Source organism: Cavia porcellus, unplaced genomic scaffold (genome assembly GCF_034190915.1).
Source record: "Cavia porcellus strain 051 isolate PalLab524CR breed Dunkin Hartley unplaced genomic scaffold, mCavPor4.1 scaffold_17, whole genome shotgun sequence".
NCBI lineage: Eukaryota > Metazoa > Chordata > Mammalia > Rodentia > Caviidae > Cavia > Cavia porcellus.
The window spans coordinates 72,295,903-72,318,866 of record NW_026947500.1 but is presented as its reverse complement, the minus strand read 5'-3'; the positions used below and the strand labels follow the sequence as shown (position 1 = coordinate 72,318,866).

Here is a 22,964-nt window from a genome sequence, read left to right as displayed (position 1 = left end):
ACCACATAGTGAGACCTTGTCTCAAAAAATTAAAGCAAAAAAAAACCAAAGGTTCAGGCCAGGCTTGGTGGCCCACGCCTGTGGTCCCAGCACTCGGGAGGCTGAGGCAGGAGGATCGTTGAGTTTGAGACTATCCTGGGATACAAAGTGAGCTCAAGGCCTGCCTGAACTGCAGAGGGAGACAAGTTTTTTTTAAAAAAGTTTTGGGGGCCAGGGATTTACCTCAGTGGTCAAGCACTTGCCTCGTAAGCGCAAGGTGGTGAGTTCAATCCCTGGTACCGATAAAACAAATATCAGTTTTTTTGAGGCAGGGCCTCACTATGTAGCCCCACGGTGCTCCTCCTGCCTCAGCCTCCCTGGTACTGGGATGACAGGTGTGCACCACGTGTGTCACACTGAGCAATGGTGACTTTGCCTGGTGACCAGGTGGCATCCCTGTTTGAGGTTCACAGCATGGCAACGGCCAAGAAAGTCCTCAGTGTCGGCTGGGGGCAGGGACGGGACCGGGCCCAGGCGGGGTTGCTGCATCTGGTAATTGAGGAAGCAGAAATGGCAGGCAGCGTGGGTGGGAAGAGGGAAGAGACCGGGCGCTTCCCTCAGAGCTGCGGGCACCCTGGACTCTTAGCCAAGATCCCCAGCGTCCTGGGCCACAGGCTCCACGTCTCAGTGTCCTGAGGAGAGGCCGCGTGTGGGCGGGACAGAGACGTAAGGTCCCAGCCGCTGTCTCGAGGGTGGCCCAGACCTACTGTGTGCTGAGCGGGCCTGGCCCTAGGGAGGCATGGGGAGGACAGAAATGGTCCTCAGCAGGGCATGGCGGCGAACACCTGTCAGCCCAGCTGCTTGGGAGGCTGAGCAGGAGGATCTCAAGTTGGAAGCCAGCCGGGGCAACTTGGCAAGACCTTGTACTGAAATAAATATAAACAGCTGGGGTGCAGCTCCAGCTCCAAATCGAACAAGACACCCCCAGAAGCCCCTCAGCCTCCTGCTCACGGCCCCACAAACAACTGTTCTGAGTTCTGGCTTTCTAGCTTAGTGTGATCACTAAGTTTCAGCCTGGTAAAAGCTTTCATGTCTGGCTTTTCTTTTGTTGTTTTTTTTTTTTGTCTTTTTCGTTTTTATCGGTACCAGGGATCGAACTCACAACTGCCTGCTTGCAAGGCAGGTGCTTATGCCACTGAACTAAATCCCCAGCCCCTTTTTTTTGTCTTTTTGAGACAGGGTCTGAAGACTGTTTAAGCTGGTCTTGACCTCCCAGCGATCCTCCTGCCTCAGCCTCCTGAGTGCTGGGATGACAGGCATGTGCCAGCACACCCAACTTCATGTCTGGCTTCGTTTACCCACTGTTCTGCCTGTGAGCTGCCTCCACATTGGCGAAAATAACAGCTTTCTCCTTTCTCCCGGAGGCAAGCAGTCCTGTCCCAGCCTCCCAAGAAGTTTCAACTGTGGGCACAAACACTGCCCTGGGCCTGTTCTTTTTTGGTGCTGCGTAGTACTCCACACTGGATGACTATCCAGTGAAGGTGGAGGGTAGATGTATTTGTCCTCCTGGGTTTTTTTTCCTTCCTGAGATGTATCCAGGGCTTTCACACATCCCAGCCCCTTTTAAGTTTTTATTTTGACACCAAGTCTTTCTAAATTGCCTGGATGTCCAGGCTGGGCTCAAACTCTCGATCCTCCTGCCTCAGCCTCCTGAGCAGCTGAATGACAGGCATGTGTCACTGCACCTGTTGTAAGCTAGTTCTGTTTTAGCAGCGAGAACAGAGGAAAACACAGACAGCTCAGCTAAGCTGCGGAGAAAGTTTATTGAGCAACACTAGCACCAGTTACTGGGACGAGAGTCGCCCCCCAAGGGCTCTGCCCCGTTAGGCCCCCTCCGTCTACTTCTCCTCGCTTGGGGCTCTCTCGGTGATTCCCGGGGCGAAGGGCCCCACCAGCCACGTGACCGGCACGTTCTGGGCCACCGACTCCACCACGTGCTCCAGGGCCTCACGTGCCTGGGCCACGCGCTGGCGGCTCTGTGCCAGGACACTGGCGGGCAGGTCCTGGAAGGAGCGGGCGCCCACGAAGGTGGCCTGCAGGTCCTCGGCGTGGCGGCGTGCCTGCTGGGCCTGGTCCTTCACCTGCGCGGGCAGCCCCTGGATGCTGGCGCCCAGGGACGCGCAGGCGCTGTGTAGTTGCTGCGCCATCTCGCGGCACATGGCCAGCGCCCGAGACTCCACCTGGGGGACAGCAGCACGCGGGCGCTGAGCCGGCAGGGGGTGCCTTCCAGGGCAGAGACCGAGCCCTGGCCCTTGGCACTGAGCGACACCCCAGCCCTTTTTATTTTGTATTTTGAGACAGGGTCTCACTAGGTAGCCCAGACTGGCGTCCCATGGCTTCCCGTCCTGCCCTGGCCTCCCGAATCCTGGATAACAGGCCTGGACTACCACGCCTGTCATCTCAGCCCTCAGGAAGCTGGGACAGGGCAGCCTCCTGAGCCTAGCAAGTTAACAAGACCCTGTCCAAAAGCACAAAATGGAAATATCAGATGTGGTGGCATAGGCCAGCGCTTAGGAGGCTGAGGCAGGAGGGCTGCTAAGTGGGTAAGTTGCCTAGGATGGGCAGGGACTGGGGGTAGCTGTCACCTGAGTTAGCACTCAGCAGGCTGAGCCAATGCGGAGCACCCTAGTTTTACAAGCTGCAGCCACACCCACAGGGAGCAATCCCGCTGGGCTTCCCGGGGGAGGCACCGCGGTGCCTGAGCACAGTTAGGACCAAGAGAGCTGGGAAGGCGTCCGGCTGGGAGGGCCATGGAGCAGGGCTGCACGAGGTGACGCGGGATCCCAACACCGCCGCCCCGGGGGTACCTCTGGCTTGGCCGGGTCCTCAGTGCCCTGTGACGCTCTCTGGTTCCAACTCAGCCACATCTGTTGCAGCCTCTCCTGCCCCTCCAGCACCTTCTGGTCGACTCCCCCTCTCACAGTCTCCACCTGCGGCAGAGAGAGCAGTAGGGGACAGGCCTCCCCGGGGAGCTGGGGGCGCTCCTCTCCCTCCCCACTTCGGATTTTTAAACTGTGGGGCATGGAACTCAGGGCCTTCACCCTAAAGTACATTTGCAGCCCTTTCCTACGTATTACGTTTATTTTTATTTTATGAGACTCGCTGTGCATTTCAGGCTGGCTCTGAACTCACTTTGTAGCCCAGGCTGGTCTTGAATTTGCAGCGATCCTCCTGCCTCAGCCTCCCCAGTGCCAGGATGGCAGGCTTGCACCACCACACCCGGCAGGGCCATACTCTGTTATACCACAGGACACTTAATGCACAACCACAGTCCCAGCAGGTCCTGTTCAGTGCCCCTGCCCAGGTGAGAGCCACCCGGCCCAGCACTGGAAGGATCGCCCCGCCCCGCCCCCACTCACCAGACTGAGCGCATGCGCCAGCTGCTGCAGCGCCTCCTGCGCATGCTCCTTAGTGCTGCGCAGCTTTGCCAGAGAGTGCTCGTACGCGTGCTGGCGCAGGCGCTCTGACAGTGAGCCCAGGCGCACGAAGTAGCTCTGTTCCTGTCGCTGCTGCTGCACTGAGGCCATGTCAAAGCCCTCCAGGGACGTGGCGAGGCGTGCTGGGGCGGGCAAGGGGGCTCGGTGAGGCCGAGGTGCACTGCTCCCCTCTGTGCCCTGGTCCCAGTGTGCACAGGCTGTCTTAGAGAGGAGGTAGGCAGCCTGGGGATAAGAGGAGGGGACTCCCCCATTTGTCGCTTGTCTCCATTCTTGCCACCACCCTGTACGGTCCAATCATCACACCTTGGCCCTAGCCACACCAGCTTTCTTGCTTATCTTTGAACATGCTCCTACCCCAGGACCTTTGCACTGGCGATTCCCTTTGGTAGGAACATTTTTTCTCACTGAGTCCTGAGTCTAGAATGGGGTCTGGCATTCAAGCAGGCGCTCAAACCCTTATGTAGAAATCATACAGAAGGCTGGGAATTTAGCTCAGCGGCATAAGCACTTGCGTGGCAAGCAGGTGGTCATGAGTTTGATTCTAGGTACAAAAAAGAAAAAGATTCAAGTGCATGTGGTGGCACAAGCCTAATATAGTAGCAGTTCAAGCCCAGAACAGGCAACTTTGTGGCTTTAAACAGACCCTATTTTGAAAGAAAAAATTAAAAAGGCTTGGGGATGTACCTCGGTGTGAAGAGCCTGGGTTCAACGCCCAGTTCCACCAATAGAAAAAGGGTTTATTGGGGCTGGGGACTTAGCAGCGCAAGTGCCTGCTTTGTAAGTGTGGGGTCATGAGTTTGAGCCCTGGTACCAATAAAAAAGGTTTATTGAGCACCTATTGTACACTAGCGCCTGGAGCTAGCCTGTTCAAGGTCAAAATTTGCCCCTCACAGAATTCAGCATCTCAGAAATGAAAATCGAGCTACAGCAAAAATAATGGCAGACATTGCAATGGAGCCAAATGGACACAGGACACAGCCTGTGCAAAGGCCCTGGGGCAGGACAGAGCTGATGCGGTGCAATAGCAGAAGGAATGAGGGGCACGTGGTGAGGAGGAGAGGCCAAGAGGGCACAGGTGGCTGAACGGGGCCTGCCAGGCTGTGGGAGCCACGGAGGGCGGAACGCAGCGGAGAGAGGACCTGACCTGGTGCTCACATCGCCCTCTGGTGGCTGCTGTGGGGAAGACAGGTTGCAGGGATACATGAGAGGTGCCCGGAAGGGACTGCAGGGATTAAGGACCACCAGTGGCAGCAGGTGACCCCACTTCTGCAGCACTCACCCAGCTCAGCGTTCGTCATGGGCAGGTGGTTGTCGGCCCAGGCCTCCGACCTCCCCAGCACCGTCTCCGCCCCGCTCAGCACCATCTGCCCCACGCGAGACCCCATGACGGACTGGACACCGCTGGTCACGGCCGACTTGGTCATGTCCATGCCACTCTGCACGGCCCCGCGGGTCATGTCCACCGCACCCGCCACGCGGGTGGCCACGGAGTCCTTGGCGCTCGACACCGTATGGGACACGGCGTCCCGGGCCTCTGACACCTTCGCAGACACGAGCTCCTTGGTGTCTGCCAGCACCTACAAGACAGGACACCGCACTGTGTCCCTGGGGGGCCCCTACTGCACCCCAGAGTGGACATTCTCCCTCCGGGGGCAGCTGTGGCCAGGAGCCATAAGAACTGGGGACTCCTCCTGGAGCAAAGGCCCGGGGTCCCATGCTCTGGGCTGCAAAATCCCCATGGCCCCTGAAGTCACATTGCCCAGGGCCACATCTCCGCTTGCTGCTCCCTGGCCATGTGCCCTCAGGCAGGTCCCGCTACCTCTCTGGCCCCCCCTCCTCTCGGGAGTGGGGCACTGTGTCCTCCTAAGGAAGCTGTAACTTGAAGGCCTCAGTTTCAGTGTGTTACTTTTTTTTGTCTTTTTTATCAGTACCGGGGATCGAACTCACAACCACACAGTTGCAAGGCAGGTGCTTATGCCGCTAAGCTAAATCCCCAGCCAGTTCCAGTGTGTTATAATGTAGCTGTATTCGGAGTCAGTCTTTTTCTTTTTTTTTTTTCCGGTACCAGGGATCGAACTCACAACCTTGCGCTTGATAGGGCAGATGTTTATGCTACTGAGCTAAATGCCTGGCCCTCAAAGAGCGTTTTTAAAGCACTCATTAAGATCAAAGTGGTTGTGCACACCGTAAAATCCCAGGGCTTTGGGAGGCTGAAGAAGGAGGATCTCAAATTTGACTCCAACTTTGTGACTCAGCCAGACTCTCTATGGAATAAAAACTAGTGGGTTAGGGATGGAGCTCAGTGCAAAGGTTCCATCTCTGATATAGCAAAAAGAAAGAAAAGATGAGGAGGAGGAGACAGGAAGAAGATTTGCCAAGTCAGGTTGATCTCACAACTACTTAACCCCGCCCCCAGGAAGATGGCAGCCATAGAAATGTAAATGAGTGGGCGGGGCCACATGCCAATAAAACTTTATTGACAAGAACAAACGCCCACACTTAGCCTCGTTTTCTAGGATTTGAACCAAGGCTGGTGTGCAAACCAGCACAGCACAGCACTGGGGTTAAACCCAGCACTGAAGCTGGGCACGGTGGTGCACACCTGAAATCCCAGCACTTGGGAGGCTGATGCAGGAGGATCCCTGCGAGTTCGAGACCAGCGTGGGCTACAGAGTGAGCCCAAGGCCAGGCTGAAGTGCACAGAGACCCTCCCTCAGAAAGACGAAACGGGCTGGGGCTTGGTGGCGGGGATCCAGGAAGCTGAGGTAGGAGGATCCCAAGATAAGTAAAACCTGGGCAACTGAGCAGTTCAGGGGGGCCTCGTCCCAAAGTAAAACAAGCATTTGAAAAGGCTGGGGACAGAGCTCCGTGCAACAGCCCGGCTTCCAACACCAGTGCTGAAAACCAAACCAAAACAAAACCCCTCTGGCGACACCCTGACCCTCAGACCCTGCAGAGCTTCCGTTCCGGGAGCAAAGCCACCCCCAGAGCCCAGAGCTTGGCCGCAGGGCTGGGCACTGCGATGCCGCACAGAGCCTGACCTTGGGCTCCTGGCTTCTATTTGGGGGAGGAATGCAGGCCTGGCGGGCGCTCCAGGGCCAGGGAAGGAGACAGCACAGCTGAGCCCTGGGCGGGCTCCCGGGCATCTGCTGCCCACATGGGCTGGGAAAGCTCTGACCCACCTCTCTCCCCAGCGGGGAGCCCCCACTGCTGCGGCAGGCAGGGTGCACCCCAGCCGGCACTCCCACCCCCGCCTGCTCCCAGAGCACACAGATGACCCCGGTTTCCCTGTTCATTTTGGTAGCTCGGATGGAACCCAGGGCCTTTGCACAGGGCCATGTTCCCAGGCCTTTTTTATTTTTTTATTTTGAGACAGGGTCTTGCTAAGTCACTAAATCACTCCTGCTGGGTTCCAACTTGGGATCCTCCTGCCTCAGCCTCCCACAGAGCCCTGCCTGGTTCCCCAGGGGCTTCCGATGGAGCTGGGTCCTCACCTTTTCCGGGGGCTGCTGCAGGATGGGCAGGTTCTCCTCCAGCTTGTCCAGCCCCCTGTGGGCGTATTCGCTGGCTGATGCCACTGCGGGAGGGGGAGGGGACAAGGAAAGTCCAACCGGGGAGCCGCTGGGCTGGTGGTGGCACAAGGTCGTGCCAGCACCCGGGAGGGAGGCTGAGGCAGGAAGGTGCGCCCGAGGCCGGCCCGAACTGCACACTGAGACGTCGGCTCCCACAACAAACAACTACAGCCGGGCTGCGCTGAGGGGTCAGAGCCCAGGTGGGTCGGGGCGGGGGACAGGCCCCCTGGTCACTCACGCTGAGGCTCCAGCCGGGACAGGATGGGCTGTGCCCCGCTGACCGCCGCTGCCCTCAGGGTCCTCATGCCCCTCTCTGCCGCGTCGCACACAGTCCCTAGCAGGGGGTGACTGTCCTTGGTGGACGTGTAGGCGGCCGACACCATGTCGCAGGTGGAGCTGATGAGTGGCAGGTTGGTCACGCGCTCGGCCACGCTGGGCTGTGGACGGGCAGAGGCGGCTGAGGGAGGTGGGACCGGGCCCCTGCACCCCTGACCTGGATGTTTGGGGCTGGGGCCCAGGGAGCTCTGAGCACTGTCCCTGCCCTTTAGGCTTTTTAATTTTGAGCCACACGAGGCCCTGAGTTCGCCTGGATGCTCCTGTGTCCTGGGTCACCTGGCTGAATGGACATCAGTCCTCAGAGGTACACAGCATGGTCCTGGTTTCACAGCTAGGGAAACTGAGGCCCAAAGAGGCTTCGGGAACCACCCCCAGTCACAAACCTAGCTGCGGCAGGGCCCCAGAGCTCCCTGCCCCGCTGCGGAGTCTTCAGAGGCCTGCGTCAGTCCCCAGCACCACAAAAACAAAATCCAGGGAATCACAAGTTTACCCTTAAGGGCCCAGAGATGGGACCACCCACGACCACGCCTGAGTCCTGACAGCTGGGACCACCCTCTGGCAGAGAAAAAGGTTAAAAGACAGCTAAAAATGATGTTTTGTGCTGGGCATGGTGGTGTACGCCTATGAGCCTAGCCCGCAGGAGGCTGAGGCAGGAGGGTCACCACAAGCTCAGGCCAACCTGATCTACACAGTGAGACCCTGAATTCAAGCAATAAAAAAAAAAAAGAAAGAAACAAGAGAGCCCCCTGCCCTCCTGCACACAAGGCAGAGGGTTGCAGAAGTCTCAGCCCCAGGCTGTCCTCACCTGCTGTACCGGTTCCGCTGGGGTCACGGGGTTGTCCGCCTGGGCCTCTGTCCCCTGCTCAGCCATGGTCTTGGCAGTGGACGCTGTGGGCAGAGGAACTGTCAGGGGGCAAAAGTCCGGGCCCACGCCGGGGCCCAGAGGGCTCACAATTGCCAGGGACCCCTCATTCCTTGCAGCTGGGCCTCTGTCCCTGAGGACACCAGGGTCACCTGTGCACGCTGCCAGTCAGCAGCTGTGACTCAGAAAGTCAGCTAGGAAAAACCTGACCGAGCCGGTTGCTTCTTCTAGCACCGGGATGGAACCCAGGGCCTTGGCACTGAGCTGTGGCAGGCTTTTTTATTTTTGAATTGAGACAGGGTCTCGCCAAGTCACTGAGCAGCCCAGGCTGGACTGGAACTTGGGATCCTCCTGCCTCAGCCTCTAGGGTAGATGGGATGTCAGGCCTCAGCAGCCCCCCAGGCTCCTCCTCCAAGGGCTCATCTTGGTCACCTCCAGTCCAGAGACACAGATCTGGGCCAGAACCTTTCAGAGGGCATCCTGCCAACATGGGCAGCCATGCGCACGCCAGCAGCCACCTGGAGACCTTGGGAGCTACCCAGAAGCGCAGCAGAAGAGGATTAATTAAAATAGCACAGCAGGGCGTGGTGGCCCACACCTGTGATTCCAGCACTCAGGAGGCTGAGGCAGGAGGGTTGCAGAAATCTACAAGCCAGCCTGGGCTATGGAGTCAGTTCAACGCCGGCCTGGACTACAAAGAGACAGCTTGTCTCAAAGAAATGAAGAAATACATACAATAACAGGCACCCCTCAAACCCCAGAAAGGCTAGACACTGACGCGTAACCCACGTCAAGACGGCTAAGGGCCAAAAGGTGCCAAATTGGACCAAAGCTTTTGGTGGCTTCCGCAGACAGTGTTTAATGAGACACGGGACACTGAACAGCGGCTGCCTTTCAGGAAGGAGGATCCAGTAACTCAAGGTGGGGACAGGCGAGCATTCGAGGTTTAAGGCCAGGTCAGTAATATCATTTGTTCAAAAACAGTTAAGGACTTGGGGTGCAGCTTGGGGGGGGGGTGCCTGCCTACCTCGGTCAAGGCCCTAGGTTTGATCCCCAGCATGAAAAGAAATAAATGAAACTTTTAAACACATCAACCAGGCCAGGTGTGATGGCTCTTTCCTGTAATCCCAGCACTCGGGAGGCTGAGGCAGGAGGATCGCTGTGAATTTGAGGCCAGCCTGGGCTACAGAGAGAGTTCAGGGTCAGCTTGAACTGCATATTGAGACCCTATAAATTAAGCTAGCCCAAAAGTAAAAAATAAAGCCGAGTGTGGTGGGACATGTCTGTAATCCCAGCACTCGTGAGGCTGAGGCAGGAGGATTCCAAGTTTTTAAGTCAGCCCGGGCAATTTAATGGGACAGTGTCTCAAAGCACAAAGTATAGGCGCCTCGAGGTGTAGCTCTGAAGGTCCTGGTTTCCTTCCCGGGAGCACACGAGGAAAAGGAGCGGGGACCAGAGGCCCCAGCAATGGGCTGGCTGCTGGCTACGAAGGCCCCAGGCCTCAGCCAGCTGGTCTCTTCCTATGACTCCCAGATTTGTAAGGGGCAGATCAGATCGGGGTACAGGCCAGATCAGCACCCCAGCCCCTGCCTCTGAGGTTAGCCAGGTCCCACGCAGGGCTCAGGCTGACCCAACTCCCCCAAAACAACCCCCACCCGAGTCCACTTTCCCCTCACACAGCCTTCATCCCAGCACCCTGGGAGGCTGAGGCAGGGGGGCCTGGGCCACGACGGAGACCTCCTCTCACACTATAAAATAAATAGGGGCTGGGATTCAGCTCAGCGGCATAATAAGCACCTGCCTTACAAGCAGGCGGTCGTGAGTTCGATCCCCGGTACTGATAAAATAAATAAATAGATAAATAAAGGCAGGCTGTGGGTGCAGCTCGGCGAAGGCTCGGATTCAGTCCGCAGGACAGAAAGCAAAGAAGGAAGACCCAAGAAATCCCAGCAGATCAAGGTCCCAGGCCCGGCCCGACAGAGGGGGGAAGCGCCCCAGAGCCCGGGGAGCTTTCGCAACACCCCGGCCACACCCACGCGCAGAACGGCAGGATTAGCCCAGAAGAGCCCCCCAAGAAGCCAGCCAGAGCTGGGGAGGACGACCCCTGGGGGGCGGGTAAAGTCATCTGCAGACGGGCGGGGAGGGAGGGGGGAGCCTGGAGAAAGCGGGGTCCGGGGCCACCAAACTTGGGTCTGGAACTGCATTGCTAAAAGGGGCCCAGGCTCGGAGGGGATTGGGCGGGGGACCGGGTGCGCCCCGCCCCCTTGATGCTCAGCGGCACCCCAAGGACCCACCCCGGGTCGCCCCGGAGCCCCCCGCTTCTCACCACGCCACTCCCCGAACTCCAAGGCCGGGCAGCAAGTGGCCCGGACGGGGCGGGGCGGGACTTTTACCCCATAGGAGGGCGGGTCTCGGGAGTGACGGGCCACACCGCCAATCATATGCAGGGGCTTCCCGGGAGGCCCCGCCCTCAGAGGCCCCGCCCCCTGCCCGGCCCGGGACGTGACTGTCCCTGTAAGGGAGCAAGTTAGGACTCCGCGCCCTGGCTCTGGAGAGGATTGGGGACCTTGGGAGGCGCCGGACCCAGAAAAGGGGCGCCCCCTCCCCACCTGGGGACTCTGTGAACTCATCCCTGGGTGGTGGGTGGGTCCAATCTGGGGCGCACTGCGTAGGGACGGGGGCGGGGGTCACCAGGTCCCCATTTTTACAAAGACCCAAAGGAAGCCTCCAGGTCCCCGCGATGGGTGCAGGAGGGCGCAGGCGCGAAGGCTCCACGGCCCACCCAGGAGTGGAAACAACCTGAATCCCATTGGTCAGCACAGACTCCAGGCTTTCTGCCAGCACGCCCCCAAATGCAGCCTCTTACTCCTCCCAACTCTGTGTGGTCCCTCAGTCAGCCCCATTTTATGGACGCTGAGCCCAGAGACAGTCAGGGGATGTAGCAGGCTCCAGGCCTCGGGCTCGCGGACACCTGGATCAACCCCTTCCTGAAGCTGCCATACCCTTTTTTTTTTTTTTCTTTTGGTCTCGAATCGAAGATCTGAGACTCAGATGGCTCTAGAAGCTGGGAAGGAGGGAATGGTACCGTGCTCAGCCCTGGAATAGCAGCACCTTACCCTAGGGAAGACTTACCTGGGTACCAGCAGTCCTACAGGAAGTCAAATCAGAAATGTCCTGCCTCTCAGAACACTCCCAGGCCAAATGAAATCTGGCTGGGGTTACCACCCAGCTGTCACCTGTGCTAAGTCATGTGGATGGGTAGGGCTTCCCGGCCTTTTGGAAAAAACATGGGGAAAATGAGATGGAGAGACTACATTTTCTCTGACCAGGTCGATACAGCATTGTGCAACAGAATTCCCATGACCTTGGCAATGAGAATGTTCTAGAACTCTCCACCATCCCATAGTCCCTTCAAGAGCAGGTTCCAGAGGCTTTCAGTGCAGGGCTGGGGTTGGAGCAGAGCCCTGGGCACCCCGCACTCACCTCTGAGCCTCATCTGCAGCCTGAGACAAATGTCCAATTCTCGAGATTCTTCTTGTTTTGTTTTTGAGACAAGTCTCGCCATCATCCAGGCTGGCTTGGAACACACGGCATCCTCCTGCCTCAGCCTCCTGAGGGCTGGGATTCCAGGGGTGCACTACCACACCTGGCCACAGTGTCCAATTTTAAAATTTTTACTTTTTTGGGGGGGTACCGGTGATTGAATTCACAACCTTGTGCTTGCCAGGCAGACACCTGTGGTGCCTAGCTAAATCCCCAGCCCTTTTTACTTGTTTTTAGATAGGGTTTTGCTAAGATTGCCCAGATTGACCTCCGGCTTGAGATCTTCCTGCCTCAGCCTCCAGGGTGCTGGGATGACAGGTGTGCACCGCGGCGCCTGGTTGAATGTCTAAGTTTAAAAGCTGCAAGCAGGCAGGCTGATTCCCGAGTGAGTGACTAAGGCGGTGAGGCCTCTTTTCAGTCAATCAACTGTGTGTATTCCACTCCTGTGCGGGCTGTTGGGCGCCCAGTGGCAAAACCAGCTACGTGAGAACTCTATTCGGAGTCAGGGGCCATGAACCCAGCAGAAGGAGCCAAAGAAGGCACAAGGGCACAGATGCGGGGGTGCAGTCCTACCAGGGTGCTCAGGGGAGGCTTTAGAGAGTGATATTTGGATACAGAAGTGAAGGAGATACTGAGGGAACCATAGAGAGAAACAGAAAAAAAGTTTTCCTGGGAGAGGGCACAGCTGTGCAAAGGCCCTGGGGCAGGACGGAGCCCAGTGTGGTGCAGCAGCGGCGAGGAGGAGCCCCTGTGGCCGGAGCAGAGGGAGGAGGGGAGGGGAGGCGGGCTGGCTGAGAGAGACCAGGTGATCTATCCAAGGTACCACAGGTCAAAGGTTGGTAATCTGTGTCCTCAGATATGTCTGACGGGGCAGAACCCAGTGGTGATAAGATAAATTCCTAGTGATTCTGTCCCCCATCTTTAGAGCAAAAAGGGAACAGCTGGCCCCTGGGTAGTGGGAAACCAGAGAGATGGCCACGAGCAGAGGATGCTGGGAGACTGGAGGTGGCCAGGGCGCTGAGCAAAAGAACACGGCCGCACCTGGCACTGCGCATGCTCGGAAGGAGGGGGAGGGGAGTGGGGGAGGGGAGGGGGAGAGGAAGGGGGGAGGGGGAGGGGAGGGTCCCTAGCAGCAGCTCGAGGACGCCCGGAAACTTTCTCTGCCTGGGACCCTCCTGTGCCACTGTGCCCTCCCCCCAGAAGCCTTCCTGGTTAAACTCCAGGCTTCCTTGGAATATTGGGGTTGATCAATGAACCCCAGGAAGCCAGGTGACATTTTAATTTCAGATCAGTAACAAGTACCGCTGGGCTTTTCCTTTGCTCCAAGGACAGCCCACGGCATCTTTGGGGTACATTCCTTCCTCCCGCCCTGTGTGAGGGTGCACACCCGTCACCCCAGCACTGCGGGAGGCTGAGGCAGGAGGGTCTCAGGTTCAAGCCCTGCCTGGGCCACGTGGTGATTAGTGCAACCTTGTTCCAAAATTATTTTAAAGGGGCTGGCTGTGTAGTTCAGCGGGGAGGTCTGGGATTAGTTTCTGATTCAGAATTCAAACGCGGATGTCTGTGAGGTGGATTTGGTTTTGTTTCCCTTTGTGCTGACCCTAAGAGCCCGGCTCAGCCCCAGGCCCTCTGTTGGTACCACCCTGGCCCTGGGGGAGGGATGCTGTCACCTCCAGGCTTGGGAGACCCCTGGAGGGCGGGCGACCCCTGTCCCAGATTTGCCTCTTGGCTTCCCGGAGCACAGGGACGCCACACGCCAAGTAGCTGTCCTTTTCTGGGCCGTTCTATTAGGATCAGAGAGGCGGAGCAGCCTGCCCAGGTCACACAGCCAGAGAATACCGGGCACTGGCTTTGAACCCTCGGTTGTCTGTCTCTGAGGGCTTTTGGTTTTGTTTTGTTTTTGGACAGGGCCTGCCATGTAGTGCAGACCAGCCTTGAACTCACTACGCTACCCAGGCGATACTCGAAATCAAAGGGACCCTCCTGCCTCAGCCTCCAATATGCTGGGATTATAGGCATGCACAACCATGCCGGTGTCTTTGAGGTTTCTATTTCTCTTCTTCCTCTTCTTTCCGCTCAACCCACCCCATTGCCAGTAAGAGGGCTCCTATAATTGAATTTTGCTTTCCTTGGGAGTAGGAAAGCAGAGATAGGACGGCTTCCCGCCACATGGGGGCGCACTGGTCCCAGATTGGCCCCCACCTCTGGCCCAGGTGTTTTGAGTGCTTGCCCTCTGACCCTTTGATCTGTCTGTCCACCTCCTCCTCACACATTTCCTATTCTCCATCAGCCAGCTTGGTGATTTACCGGTCTTTCAGTCATTCAACAAACTCTCTGTTTTCTTGAGACAGGGTCAACTTTGTCTTGAAGTAGGTAGCCCAGGCAGGCCTTGAACTTGCAGTGATCCTCCTGCCTCAGTCTCCGAAGCCCTGGGATTACAGGTAAGCACCACCACCACATCTGGCTCAACAAATAATCATTAAACGTTGCTGTGTGCCAGTCTCTGGGTAGGCAGCCCTGGGCAAGATACTCATAATAAAGTAGGACAACAAAATGCTCCCCAGAAAGGAGCGGGGGGGGGGGGTCAGGTGGGAAAAGAGTGCAGGTGAAGGGTGAGACACAGGCAGTGGTGAGGGAACACAGGCGGAGCTGGACGGGCTGGCAAACACCAGGCTGCCAGCGTCAGAGAGCACTAGGGAGCCACAGCGGGTTCTGGAGCCGGAGCAGCAGCTGGACCAGGGGAGAGGTCCCGGCGCAGAGAGGTTCAGAGGATGGAGGGTGAAGGTGGGGCCCAGGAGGGAGAAAGTGCTCCCCTGCCCCGGTAGGGTCTCACTGCAGCCTGGGCTGCCTTGAACCTAAGAGTCATCGTCCTGCCTCAGCCTCCCAGGGGATGACGGGCCGGGCGTGTGCCACCAGGCCTGGTACCCCCCCTGCTCTTTATTTTTCATCTGTAGGACGACAGGCGTGGGCCAGCGCACCCGGCCACCGTGAACAAATTTTTACATCATTGTGTCTCAGCTCTTGCGGGGGACACATGTACCCCCAAACCCCACTCGCTTCTTGGGGTGTCCTGACTTCACCAGGCAACCCGGCCAGTCCCCGTCCACGTCCCCACGGCCACGTGGTGGACAGACGCCTCCCCTCAGCCGCCATGGCCTCAGGGACACAAAGCAGGGGATTGTGGCTGCGGAAGCCGGTCTGAGCTGGTGAGCTGGCCGCGCCAGGAAGCCGGGCCTTTAACATGCAGACCCTGGCCTGTCCCCGCCCTCCGGGCCTGCGTGGCGCCAACTGCCCGCTGCCCCGGAGTTCCTGGCGGCGGTGGCAGCCTTGGGGGAGGGGAGCGGCTCCAGAGCTCTCCCGGCCAGCCAGTGTGGCCCGACTCGGGTCCCGGCGGGCGCCTCCATGCAGGTGACGGGCTGACGCCAGGCCACCAGCATCCGTCTGTCCTGTGTCCCTCCCCCCAGCCCCGCAGCTCCCCTGAGCCTCCTCGATGGCCTCCAGGCAGGCAGCCCTGGAAAGGCCCGGGCAGACGTGGTGGCGCACGCCTGTCATCCCAGTGCCCTTGGGAGGCTGAGGCGGGAGGACCAAACATTTCAGATCAGCTGGACCCGTTTGGCAAGTACTGGTCTCAAAATAAACCTAAACAGGGCAGGGACGTTGCTCGGTGGGAGCCCTGGGCCCCAGCCCCAGCCCCAGCCCCAGCCCAGCACTAAGCAAAAGAAAATGGGAGAAAAACCAGAGCCCCGGGTGCAGCTGACCAGCAGGCCGCCCAGGGGGACCCTGCCATCCAGCCACCTGCACCGCCCCACGCTGAGGAGCCTTGGGGCGGCCCGCTGGCGCGGGGACACGGCCGCCAAAATGTGCCGGTCACTCAGGCTGGCAGCAGGAACAGGCCGTTCCCAGTGGAGGTGGGGGGCTGTTGCCTGGCAACCAGCCCCCCCAGACACAGTTAAGGGGGGAAGTGTGGGCACCTTGGAGCCGGACCTGGGGTCCTTATCAGGCAGGGAGCCTTGGTCACCCAGGCCTGGCTCCTCCCAGCCTGGCCGCACCGCTGCTCCTCCTCCTCCTCCTCCTCCTCCTCCTCCTCCTGAGTTCCAGGGTGACAGAGAGGCCAGGTCACCCCTCTCCCCCTCAGGATTGGAATGCCGGAGGTGGCAGCAGTGGGGGGTGGACATTCCCAGGGAGACGGCACCACCGCCATGGCTGGGACTGCAGCTGTTTGTCCCCAAGAGCAGGCTGCAGCTGGTGTGGGTGGCTTGGGTCCGCGGGGAGTGAGGTTATTTAGGGGTTGGGGACCTGGGAGGCCAAGAGGGCCCTCCCTCCCTCCGTGGGGACAGGAAGTGGGGACAAGCCAGCTGCCTCCTCCGTTGGCCCACCTGGCACAGCGGGCGCCCAGGGCCACCGCACAGGAAGTGTTCCCAACGCCCCTCGAGCCCGCCTGCCTGCCTGCCTGGGCCACTGAGTCTCAGCACCTGGGGTGGGGAGGCCATCTGGGGTGCACAGCAGGTTTGCATCTCCAAGAGTGTCACTACTTTGAGGGCAGCCTGGGGGAATTTAAGGAGACCTTGTCTCAAAGTGAAATTTAAGCCAGGTGGGTGGTGGCACACGCCTGTAATTCCAGCACTCAGGAGGCTGAGGCAGGAGGGTCCCCACACATCCCGGGCCAGTCTGGATTACATAACGAGACCCTGTCTCAGAAAGAAATTTTAAAAATGGGGCTGGGAGGTGGCTCAGTGCTACGGGGCCTGGCGCGTTACCGGGCCTTAGACTCCACACCATACCTTGTTACTAACAAAATCTATGTATAAAAGTAAACTCCTGGAGTTCACAGAGAGGGCTTGGTGCAAAGCCAGGGGTCTAGTCCTGACCCGGACAGGACCTGGCAGTCCTGACTTGTGGGCAGCCTTCGTTTCCTCAACGGCTACAGGGAAGCGATGCCAGGCCTGGTGGTACACACTGGGATGCCAGCACTGGGGAGGCTGGGGCAGGACAATCGCCATGCGCTTGAGGGCAGCCTGAAATCCATAGTGAGGTGCTGTTTAAAACAAAACAAAATTTAGAAAATGAAATAAGACACACAGGACCTGGGTAAAGGGCAGGCCACCAGTGTCCCTCACAGAGGCTTAGGAAGCAGGGGCAGGTCTGGCTGTGGCCACTTTGAATTTATGTCCCCAGGGTAGCTGCAGCCTGCAGGAATGTGGCCTCTCCTGTGATCGGGGTGGGTCAGTGCCTCTCCAAGGGCTGATTCTCCCCCACCCCGCCCCTTGGCTGGGTCTGGGGACCCTTCTGCTGGTGCCAGCCAGGAGGAACCCGACTGGGTCCAAGAGATGAAGCCAGGCACCCTGGTCAGCACCATATAATCACAGGACTGTCCTTTCCCCACGGTCAGCTCCAAATGAGGCTGGGTGCGTGCGGTGGCGCACGCCTGTCCTCCCAGCACTCCGGAGGCTGAGGCAGGAGGATCACCAGGAGTTCAAGACCAGCCTGGGCCACAAAGTGAGCCTGAGGCCGGCCTGACCTGCACAGCGAGACCCAGTCTCAGAAAGACAAAGAAAAGAAAAGAAAAAAAGGGGTCAACCTCCAGTACAGGGGGAAAAATTGTGTCTTCTGTGACGTGAAGCTCAAGCCCAGCCTTTCTGGGTTACCACCCTACAAAAAGTAAATCAGGATGCAAAGTCCCTCCTGACTTGTCTGAGTCCTCCCAACCCTGGGAAGATTTAAGCAACCCCACTGGACATGAGAAGCTTGGTTTCTCTTCTATCCCATTGGTTGGAACTCGGTCACGTGGCCTCAGCTTCTGCAGTGCATGCTGGGAGTTGTAGTCCATTCCTGTTTTCCAGAGCCAATTTAAAAAATAGGCAGTCTATATTCATGTTATTTTTTCTTGTTTTTTCATTTTTCTTTCTTTTTTTTTTTTTAAGACAGGGTCTCACTGTGTAGCCCAGGCTAGCCTTGAATTTGGGGTGATTCTCCAGCCTCAACCTCCTAGGGGTTAGGGTTACAGTCTATGTATGTGTTATTATCTGACATTTTTATTATTGTTGAGACCTAATAGCTTTATAACTTTCTCTCCCTCTCCCTCTGTATCTCCCCCTCCCCCTTCCTGTGTCTCTCTGCTTCTGTCTCTATCTCTTTCTGTCTCTCTCCCTCTCTGGCAGGTACTATGGACTGACCCCAGGGCCTTTGCACTAACCTACATCTTAGCTCTGGTTTTCCTTTTTATGTTGAGACAGAATCTCGACAGTTTTCCCAGGTTGGGCTCAGACTCAGCACTCTCCTGCCTCAGCCTCCCAGAGTGTTGGGTGACAGGCAAGTGCCCCCAAACCTGACCCCTCTTTTATTTTTTATTTCAAGACAGAGTCTTGCTAAGTTGCCCGCGCTGGGCAGGCCGCTTCCTGCTGACCCTCCTCTTTCTCTCCAGAGACTCAAAGGACTGATTTTTAAACATATTCTCTGAGACCCTCAGTCTCATGGTTTCCCTGGTGCATTAGGTGCGGTGACTGTCTGAGGCTTAGCTTTCCTGCCTTGGGGACCCTGAGCCACCAGCGTGCACGCGTGTCTGTGGGAATGAAACTGGAGGGTCACCCACGTGTCAGGGCCCGGCAGAGGGGTGGAGAGGAGAGTGCGGGGTCCCGCCTGGTGTGCCAGAAGCTTTCCTGGAGGAAGAGGTGCTGAGCTGGGCTTTGAAGAGATCATGAGACAAATGAAAAACCTACAGTGCAATTGAGAAAGGGATTAAAAAAGAATAGGCAAGCGGGGCGTGGCAGCACACGCCCCTAATCCCAGCACTAGGCAGGCCGAGGCAGGAGGATCTCTGTAAATTCAAGGCCAATCTGGAATACATAGTGAGCAGGAGGGCAGCAATCACATGATCTGGGATCCCCTTCTGTAGGTTACTTGTGGGTCACCAAACAAACAGCTAAAAGATAAGCAACAGCTTTGGGGGCCATCTGGTGACCTCCATTAATTCTGAGGATCAGAGAGTTCACACCGGGGGAGCACGGGGCACGCCCACAAGGCCGGAGGTTCTTTTTGTTTGTTTTTGAGACAGGATTTCAGGCCTGGCTGGCCCTGGGCTCACAGCATTCTCCTGCCCCAGCCTTCCGGGTGCTGGCATGACAGAGCTTTCAGACCCTGCCTAGCTTCAGCCAGAATGTGACCCTGAAAATACAGATTGTGGGTGAATCGGAGACAACCTGGGAGTGGAGGGGTGCTTAGTGGGGAGCACTTCACTTGCACGCGTGGGACCCTGGCGCTGATCCCCAGCACCCCTCAGGGAAAGGGAGGGAGGGCAAGAGCCAGCCGGACGGATGCAGAAATGAAAGCCTGTCAGGGCAGCACTCTGGGAGGCTGAGGTAGGAGGGTCCCAAGTTCCATCCGGGCCTGGGGAACTCAGTGACTTCGCAAGACCCTGTCTCAAATAAAAGGTAAACTGGGCTGAGCGTGAGGCCCTGGGTTCTGTCCCCACTGCTGCAAAAATAACAGCAGCGATAAAAGGCCCACGCCGTGCGGCTGGGCCCCGACCCCGGAGTGTCACCTGTGAGACACAGGAGTGAGATAAAGCCTTTACTCCCCAGGAGTTTGCTCGCGTCCTCCTGGAGCGCCCAGCTCGGGGCTCACACCCCCGAGGACCAGCAGCTGGCTGCTGGAGTCTGCGGGGCTGCGGGTGACCACGATGGGCAGCCGGGCCTTGACGCTGCTCAGGGACCAGGGCAGCGGCACGGTGACCACCAGCTCGTAGCGCGTGTGCATGAGCTCGTGCTGCCGCCCGCTGCCACTCACGGCCAGCAGCAGCGGGAGGCTGAAGGTGCTGACCATCTTGGTGGTGGTGAAGGCTCCGATGTGCGCGCTGGCCTCCTGGCGCAGCAGCTGGGTGCTGTCCGTGCGGCAGCGGCGCTCCGCGCTGGGCGTGAAGCCTTGATACTGCACGTGCGCGTGCAGAGCCGCCACCACCGAGCGGAGGCACTTGCCGGTCTGGTTGTGGATCTCCGTGGTGAAGGCCACCTTCTCCCCCGGCGTAAAGACGTTCTTATCCATGTGCACCCACAGGCCCACGGTGCCCCGGCTGCAGCAGTTGTAGGAGACTTTCTTCTCGACCTGCACCATGAGGGGCCTCTGGAGGGAAAAACGGGGCCCAGCTGTGTAACTCAGACCGGCTTTGAACTCACCATGTAGCCCAGGCTGGCCTCAAAGCACGGAAGATCGTCCTGCCTCAGCCTCCTGAGTGCCGGCGTTCCGGCTGTGCACCACCACACCCAGCCCTGAATTTGGATGGCTTCCTGGCAGGCAAATGGTGTATGTGGTCACTGCTAGAATTCTCAGCAGCCTAGGGATATTAAATGTGTTTCGACCTTAATGATAGTTTTAATTTATGATAGGTTTAACTGCACAGACAGAACCATAAAACATCGGTATATGAGCTCATTTTTATTCTTAGAGGTCAGACATCAATCCCAGGGCGTCTCCTGCTAGACAAGGACTCTGAGCTATAGCCCCAGGCCTTTTAAATGGTATTTTGTGGTCAGGTTGCCCAGGCTGGCCTAGATCAAGATCTTCCTGCCTCAGCCTCCTAAGTAACTGGAATGATGGGTCTAGAAGTCAGCAGCTGGGGGTGGTGACACATGCCTGTCATCACAGCACTCTGGGAGGCTGAGGCAGGAGGATCAAAAATTTGAGCCTGGGCAACTTAGTGACTCAGCAAGACAGCATCTCAAAATGAAAACGGTTAGGGCACACATGAAAGAATAAACACCCCAGCCACGCTCACAGCCCGAGGCACGGATTTCCACAAAGGAGACCTACAGATTGAAAAGCTCTCCAGAGCAAATGTGGCTTTTCCTCCGGGCCTTGGCTGACCCCTGACCCCTGACCTTCCATCTCACCTTTCACCCTCTGCCTCTGGCCGTCCCACCCTCTCCCCTGGAAGCCTAGCCCTGCAGGCAGGCGCTTCCAGTGCCCTAAGACAGCCACAGCCTGGCTTCTACCCAGTCCAAAAGCAGGTCCCCAGAGCCTGGCATGTGGCACACAGCTGTCATCGCAGCACTCGGGAGGCTGAGGCAGGAGGATCCGCGGGCCTGAGAATTCATGGTGACATGGTGATGCCACCCCCCCAGGCCCAGCCAGTACCCTGGTTAGGGGATTCGTACCGGGGTGGAACCCAGGGCTGTCACCCTGGGCCGCTTCTCCAGCCCTCTGTATCTTTTATTTTTGGGGGGGCTCTCTGGGTAAATCAGTAAGTTGCCTGGGCCGGGCTAGAACTGCAGATCCTCCTGCCTCAGCCTCTCAGCACGCTGGGCCAAATGACCTTGCAGCAGGTCACAGAGCAGCAGGATTTTGGACTCCCCTCTTCCTCCTCCTCCTCCTCCTCCTCCTGTCTTTCTGAGACAAGGTCTCACTGTGCAGTTCTGGCTGGCCTTGAGCTCGCTTTGTAGCCCAGGCTGTTCTCAAATTTGGAAGGATGCTCCTGCCTCAGCCTCCTGAGCTGTGATGACAGGAGTGCCCCACCACACCCGGTTTTTAATCTGGATTTTGAGAGCCAAACCATCAACCCTGCACTTGTGTCACCCTAATGCTCTGAGGACAGATGCCACCCTGGGCCCCGTGGCCTTCGCCAGTGTCACTCCCTGGGTGCCCCGCTGGGTGTGGCTTCAGACAGGGACACACTTCAGAGGGGCAAAAGTGGCTCCTGGCCTTGGCTGTCCTGGAACAGAGGCCACCGAGGGTCCTGTCTGCCGGACAGAGGGACAGAGGGACAGAGGGCAGGTGAGCTCAGGCGTGCCGGGCCCTGCGGGCAGGGGTGGGCAGCGTGCGCCCTCTGCCTGCCTCACATGTCCCCACACGGGGCATGTTTTGAAATTCCGTATCATTGTTTTTATTTTTCTCTTTAAACGAACCAAAAAGACCCCACGCCCTGCAGAGGCCACCTTGCCCCTCCTCTCTTGTCCTTCAGAGTCCCCAGCGACCCGGCTCCTCTGCGCCCCTGACCACGGGTCCCTCGGGGGGTGGCCGGGGCCACTGCCCAGTGCCCGGGCAGGCAGTGCCCTTCCTGCACAGCCCGGGTCAGCGTGCCCGCCTGCCCGCTGGCGCAGTACCTGGGGGCAGTTCTCCTGGACGCCATCTGAGGTGCCCTGCACCAGCAGGTAGACCTTCTTCCGGCCCAGGATGTGCTCGCGGCCCATGCAGGAGGCCTGGATGAAATAGGAGATGTGGCCGGTCTTGCTGGCGAAGGAGGACGGCAGCCTGGGAGGTAAGTTGAAATGGAAGTCAAAGGTGTGGCTGCCCGCGCCTAACCAGTTACCTGCAAGCGGAGGGAAGAAAACAGGAGGAAGCCATCAGAAGGTCCTAGAATCCCCACCCCACCCCGTGTGTGTGCGCGTGCGTGTGTGTGTGTGTGTGTGTGTGCGCGCGCGCGCGCGTGTGCGTGTGGTGTGTGGTGCGTGTGCGAGATACTGGAATCCAGCATGGGGCCTTTGCACTGAGCCACATTCCCAGTCCTTTTTCTAAGTTTTCCTAATTTGCTAAATTGCTCAGGCTGGACGCAAAGGTGAGATCCTCCTGCCTCAGCCTCCCAAGTACTGGGATTACAGGGATCCACCACTGCATTGTGTCAGGGACTATTCTGAATGTCTGAGTTCCAGTCAGCTTTTGTGTCTGTTATTTTCAGGTGACACGTTTGGGGTGCTACAGTCTTCCCACCTAGGCAGGGGAAGCAGCTCTGCTGCTCACATTTCCGGAGGTTTGTTGACTGACTCTCAGCTGTGTGTCCCTGCTAGACCGAGCTCCTACGATGGCTATGGCCTTCCTTACCCGCCACCGGGAATGTCTTAGTTTTATGCACGTAGTCTGCCTTGTTGTTACAAATAACATCTCTGCTATAATCCAGGGTCTCCCCGGTCTCTTCATTCCACTCGACGTAACCCCGTCCTACAAGCTCCACCTTCACTACGGGGTCCACCAGGGTGCTGTACAGGGTTAGAACCACCTGGCCCTCCACGGTGGAGCCGGCCAGGTAGACTGCATCCTTGGGCAGCACTAATTCGATCGACTTCACCACAGACATGGGGGGTCGGGGGCGTGAGGAACCATCCTCCCCCCGGCCCCATGCCAGAGAGCTTCCTGGTTCCTGGGGCCAGTGACAGTGATGTCACTCTCTGTGACATCACGGCCCCAAGGGAG

The 22,964-nt window shown here is 58.0% G+C and overlaps 2 protein-coding genes and 1 long non-coding RNA gene across 4 annotated transcripts; 1 reads left to right on the top strand and 2 right to left on the bottom strand.

Annotated features, from left to right (window-relative positions):
• Positions 1–1,783: 1,783 nt before the first annotated feature.
• Positions 1,784–10,643, bottom strand: Plin3 (perilipin 3). Its single transcript, XM_003460928.5, has 8 exons — positions 10,573–10,643; positions 8,190–8,272; positions 7,287–7,485; positions 6,971–7,053; positions 4,756–5,053; positions 3,399–3,598; positions 2,847–2,969; positions 1,784–2,219 (listed from the first exon to the last, which is right to left on the bottom strand). The coding sequence occupies exons 2-8, from the start codon at positions 8,253–8,255 to the stop codon at positions 1,878–1,880; spliced, it is 1,311 nt and encodes a 436-aa protein (XP_003460976.2). The 5' UTR covers positions 8,256–8,272; positions 10,573–10,643; the 3' UTR covers positions 1,784–1,877.
• Positions 10,644–14,084: 3,441 nt separating this feature from the next.
• Positions 14,085–22,797, top strand: LOC134471164 (uncharacterized). Of its 2 annotated transcripts, XR_010040471.1 has the most exons (4): positions 14,085–14,230; positions 19,839–20,084; positions 21,929–22,035; positions 22,453–22,793. It is a non-coding gene; the product is annotated as an uncharacterized LOC134471164 (long non-coding RNA). The 2 variants fall into 2 exon arrangements; XR_010040470.1 differs by having other exon boundaries at positions 19,839–22,035; positions 22,453–22,797.
• Positions 18,300–22,929, bottom strand: Arrdc5 (arrestin domain containing 5). The gene is made up of 3 exons (XM_013146257.3): positions 22,596–22,929; positions 21,881–22,086; positions 18,300–19,904 (listed from the first exon to the last, which is right to left on the bottom strand). The coding sequence occupies exons 1-3, from the start codon at positions 22,846–22,848 to the stop codon at positions 19,356–19,358; spliced, it is 1,008 nt and encodes a 335-aa protein (XP_013001711.1). The 5' UTR covers positions 22,849–22,929; the 3' UTR covers positions 18,300–19,355.
• Between the last annotated feature and the right edge of the window lie 35 nt (positions 22,930–22,964).

Bases quoted from the DNA above. Each gene is read 5' to 3' on its own strand.
- Arrdc5 (XM_013146257.3), bottom strand. From the start codon at position 22,848: ATGTCTGTGGTGAAGTCGATCGAATTAGTGCTGCCCAAGGATGCAGTC. The intron at 22,087-22,595 runs GTAAGGAAGGCC...CTCCGCTTGCAG, and splicing joins TAAGACATTCCCGGTGGCGG to GTAACTGGTTAGGCGCGGGC. The intron at 19,905-21,880 runs GTACTGCGCCAG...TTTTCCCTCCAG, and splicing joins TCCAGGAGAACTGCCCCCAG to AGGCCCCTCATGGTGCAGGT.
- Plin3 (XM_003460928.5), bottom strand. From the start codon at position 8,255: ATGGCTGAGCAGGGGACAGAGGCCCAGGCGGACAACCCCGTGACCCCA. The intron at 2,970-3,398 runs GTGAGTGGGGGC...TCTCTGCCGCAG, and splicing joins TGGCGCATGCGCTCAGTCTG to GTGGAGACTGTGAGAGGGGG. The intron at 2,220-2,846 runs GTACCCCCGGGG...GCTGTCCCCCAG, and splicing joins AGGACCCGGCCAAGCCAGAG to GTGGAGTCTCGGGCGCTGGC.